Genomic DNA, 4,997 nt, shown 5'->3' with positions numbered 1-4,997 from the left:
CAGGGGGTGCCTGAGTGGCTCAGTGGGTTAAAGCCTCTGACTTCGGCTCAGGTCATGATCCCAGGGTCCTGGGATTGAGCCCCGCATCGGGCTCTCTGCTCAGCAGGGAGCCTGCTTCCCTTCCTTTCTCTCTGCCTGCTTCTCTGCCTACTTGTGATCTATGTCTGTCAAATAAATAAATAAAATCTTTAAAAAATATATATATACTCAGATTACTTCAAGATTTGCAAGAAACAAGTAAGTGAAATAATAGTAATGAATGAGTCAAATTTGGGGTTTTCTGTCTGATTTTGATCATAAAACCCAACTTTTGGCCTGCACCTTCAGGAAGCTATAAAAACATATTAGTTGTTTGTTGGTTCTCCCAAAGGTCTTCTCCTTTAGAGAAGAGTTGGCAGTTAGAAGTGCACTCAACTTTCTTCTCAAGGGTTCTCATCCCTGGAAGGATTATATGATGCATTGGGCTTCCAGAAGGGAAACCACTGTCTTGGGGCTTGGACTCTAAAACTACCTTTTCAGTAAAGAATTTATGGGATCATCTGGAAGAGGTGTTCTTTCCATGTACCTCATTATGTAACTTGCCCATATGTAAGAGGAACAGTTTATCTTAACCTTCTCTGCTTTTGTGATTTAAGAATACATTGAGATACAGAGAATAAAGCAACTTGAGGTCCAGGAAAAAGTGAGCATTAACAGTGGCAAAGCTTAGCTTTAAATACTATATTGAAGTTTAATTCCATGTCCACTAAGAGAAGCTTTGACCTACCTATTCCTAGAAAGTTTTGGAAAAGGAAGGAATCATCTGTGAGATTGTCAGACTACTGTTAAAAGTCAGAGTTTTGTACTGTTTGATGATTTTATGGTTCCTTTTTTCTTTATTTCTTTCCTTTTTGTTTTTTAGAAATAAAGCATTCCTTCCTGAAGTTTTTTATCCCCCACAGCACATAGATGGAGAATAAAAGAAATGTGACTGAATTTATTTTAATAGGTCTTACACAGAACCCCATGATGCAGAATATAGTGTTTCTGGGATTTTTGGTTCTGTACATGGTAACACTCTCAGGCAACCTACTCATTGTGGTTACCATTACCACCAGCCAGGCTCTGAACTCTCCCATGTACTTCTTTCTGACTCATCTTTCCTTGATAGACACAATTTATTCTTCTTCTTCAGCTCCCAAGCTGATTTTGGACTCCCTTCATGAGAAGAAAACTATCTCCTTTAATGGGTGTATGGCTCAAGTCTATGCAGAACATATTTTCGGTGCTACTGAGATCATTCTGCTGACAGTGATGGCCTATGATCGCTATGTGGCCATCTGCAAACCTCTGCACTATACAACTATCATGAACCACAGGCTGTGCCTTCTTTTGCTGGGAGTGGCCTGGACTGGAGGATTTCTCCACGCAACAATTCAGATCCTCTTCACAGTCTGGCTGCCCTTCTGTGGCCCCAATGTTATAGATCACTTCATGTGCGATTTGTACCCTTTGTTGAAACTCGTCTGCATGGACACTCATACCCTTGGTCTCTTTGTTGCTGTCAACAGTGGTTTCATCTGCCTTTTAAACTTCCTTCTCTTGGTGGTGTCCTATGTGGTCATCCTGTGTTCCCTAAAGAACTATAGCTTGGAGGGGAGGCGCAAAGCCCTTTCCACCTGTGTCTCTCACATTACAGTAGTTGTCTTATTCTTTGTGCCCTGTATATTTGTGTATCTGCGCCCAGTGATCACTCTGCCCATTGATAAAGCTGTTGCTGTCTTTTATACTATGGTGGTCCCGATGTTAAATCCCTTAATCTACACCCTCAGAAATGCTGAGGTAAAAAATGCTATGAGGAAGCTCTGGAGAAAAAAAGTGACTTCAGATAATAATTAAATGAATCTTTGATATAGAAGTAATAGAGGTAATCTAATGCAAGCTTCTTGATATATAGATGAGGACATCAGCTCTAACAAGAATTTGGATAACACTTGCCAATAGCCACTTAAATGCAAAACTAAGGGTTGAACTGGAAATACTTACTGTCTCCCATCCCACACTCGTGTCATTACAACTTACTGCTTCTTAATCCATAAATATTTACTTATTACTTAGAATCTCAAATATCTTTAGAACTAAAAGATATGAATCTAGAATACTGTACTGGTATTAAAATAATCTTATATAACATTGAGATATTGGTTATTACTGATTATTAAAAATAATAGGTTTAATGATATTCCTTTACTTTGGACTCTAGCACCAATATAAATTCTTCCCTTTGTGAATTTTCTTGTCCATTAAATCTTGGTTGTACAGTAAAAAGAGATACTATTTATCAAATACCTGTAAGTCTGGTGTTGTATTAGGTATTTTCCATATTGTATCTCAGGGCCTAATTAGGAGACAGGTAACACAGTAATTTGAACAGGGAAGGGTTACATACCTTCATGTTCATTATAGCAGAGCATTAACTGGAAAGGGTTAATGATTACTCTAAAGAATTCCCTGGGACTAAGAGGTGAATATCAAAGGAAGGAATACATTTAAAAGGTAGAATTCCTTCCCAAAACTAGGATTCATCTTTTGGAGAAGGAGTAGTTGTTGCCCATTGGATGGTGAAGTTCACTAGGTTGTCTTGGCCAGGACTAGTTTATGGTAGCTGGAGAGAGACTGACAGGAAAAAAGAAAATGGACTGGTAAGCTGGGAACCTCCCTCTGGGTTGCTGATAGCCTGAGGCTGCTGAGCAGAGGACAGTGGCCTGGACTGGCAAGAAGGAAACAACCCTCTAAGGCACAGGTGGATCAAGGCTGGTGGAAACCACCCCAACTAAGGTGCAGATCCACTGAACTGAGAACCTGATCTCTGAGTGCTTGTGTGATTCACTGGAATTCGCCTGCAGAAGTGCCACTGAAACTCATTGGGAAATCATCTATGGGGGTGGCAGTGTCAGCACCACCAGATGTTTCTCCAGCCTCCTCCCCCAAGCAGGCACTCTTGGAAGCTATGTAGAACAAGCTGAGATGAGAAACATATCCAAGAAATCATTACTCAGGCCAATGTCAATAAGCTTTTTCCATATGTTTTCTTCTAGCAGTTTTATGGCTTCAGGTGTCACATTTAAGTCTTTAATTGATTTTCAATGGATTTTTATACGTGGTACAAGATAAGGATCCAATTTCGTTCTTTTGCATGTGAATACCCAGTTTTCCCAATACCGTTTATTGAAGAGGCTATTCTTTCCCCATTGAGAAGTCTTTATATCCTTGTCAAATATTAAGGGGCTGCATATGCAAGTGTTTATTTCTGGACTCTCAATTCTGTTCCATTTATCTAGGTGTCTATTTTTATTCTAGTACCATACTGTTTAGATTACTACTGATTTGAAATATAGTAGTTTGAAATCAGGAAATGAAAGTGTGATGCCTCCAGCTTTGTCTCCTTTCTGGGGTTGCTTTGGCCATTCAGGGTCTTTGGTGGTTTCAGATATATTTTAGGATTCTTTGCTCCATGTCTGTGACAAATGCCATTTGAATTTTGATAGGCATTTTATTGAATCTATGGATTGCTTTGAGTAATATAAACATTTTAACAATATTAACTTTTCTAATCCACTAACATGGGATCTTTCCATTTATTTGTGTCTTTTTCAATTTTTTCAATCAGTGTCTTATAGCTTTCAGTGTGAAGAATTTTCACTTACTGATTACATTTATTCCTAAGTATTTTTTTCTTTTTGATGCTATCATAAATGGAATTATTTTCTTCATTTCCTTTTTGTATAGTTTATTGTTAGTGTAAAGAAATGCAAATAATTTTTGTATGTATTCTGCATCTTTATTGAATTCATTTATTAGTTTTATAGTTTGTGTGTGTGTGTGTCTGTGTGTAGGTTTTAGGGTTTTCTATATATATGATCATGTCATCTACAAACAGATAATTTTATCTTTTTCTTTTCAGTTTGGATGCCCTTTTTTTGTCTGATGACTTTTGCTGCTACTTCTAGTACTATGTTGAATAGAAGTGGCATGAGCTTCCTTGCCTTTTACTGGATCTTAGGGGAAAAGGTATCAGTTTTAACCCACTGATCATCACGTTAGTTTTGAGATTTTCACAGATGGTCTTTTTTTTTTTTTTTCATGTGTGTTGAGGCAATTTCCTTCAAATCTATTTTGTTGAGAATTTTTATCATGAAAGATTGTTGAACTTTGTTAAATACAATTTTGTGAATCTATTGAGATGATCATATATGGTCTTAATGTGATGTATCAGATTGATTTTTTTGCATATTCTAAACTATCCTGGCATCCCAGAGTTAATCCCATTTGGTCATGGTGTATGATCTTTTGAATCCATTGAATTCAGCTTGCAGAGGTTTAATTCTTGAACAATTAAATTTATGAGTCTTTGTATGTCTGAAAATCTATTTATTTTATTCTCATATTTGAATTCTGTATTGCATGATACAGAATTAGTGGTTACAGTCCTTTCCCTTGAGAACATTAAAAATTTTTTTCATTAACTCCCAATTTCTACTTTTGCTGGCAAAAATTTTGATGTCTGTCTGATTTTTAAAAATTTCTTTCATAGCCTGTTTTTATTTTATAGGTTTGGTGTTTCACTGAATTTCTAATAATAGACCAATTGACATTTTTAGAGTTCTATTTTTTTTTTTAAAGTGATGGCCCGAGGCACAGGCATCTTTTTTTTTTTTTAAGATTTTATTTATTTATTTGACAGAGATCACAAGTAGGCAGAGAGGGAGGGAGAGAGAGAGGGGGAAACTGGCTCCCTGCTGAAAAGAGCCTGATGTGGGGTTTGATCCCATGACCCTAAGATCAAGACCTGAGCTGAAGGCAGAGGCTTAACCCACTGAGCCACCTAGGCACCTCTAAAGTTCTATTTTAAGATCAAAATATTTTTTTTGTTTTCTTTCTAAAAATATCAAAATGGCTATTTGATAGACCACCCATAGTTGACCAAATCACACTCTCCATAGCTGATATCTAATACT

The 4,997-nt window shown here is 37.1% G+C and overlaps 1 protein-coding gene across 1 annotated transcript; it reads left to right on the top strand.

The window, feature by feature from the left end:
• Window positions 1–948: 948 nt before the first annotated feature.
• LOC308350260 (olfactory receptor 4C12) lies at window positions 949–1,878 on the top strand (the record flags this gene model as incomplete). Its single annotated transcript, XM_080815396.1, has 1 exon — window positions 949–1,878. One exon carries the CDS (start codon window positions 949–951, stop codon window positions 1,876–1,878), a length of 930 nt encoding a protein of 309 aa, XP_080671522.1.
• Window positions 1,879–4,997: the final 3,119 nt, after the last annotated feature.

Source organism: Martes martes (assembly GCF_963455335.1).
Source record: "Martes martes genome assembly, chromosome: 10".
Lineage (NCBI taxonomy): Eukaryota > Metazoa > Chordata > Mammalia > Carnivora > Mustelidae > Martes > Martes martes.
Note: the sequence above shows the minus strand (reverse complement) of the source record. Positions and strands in the feature narration are given on the sequence as shown.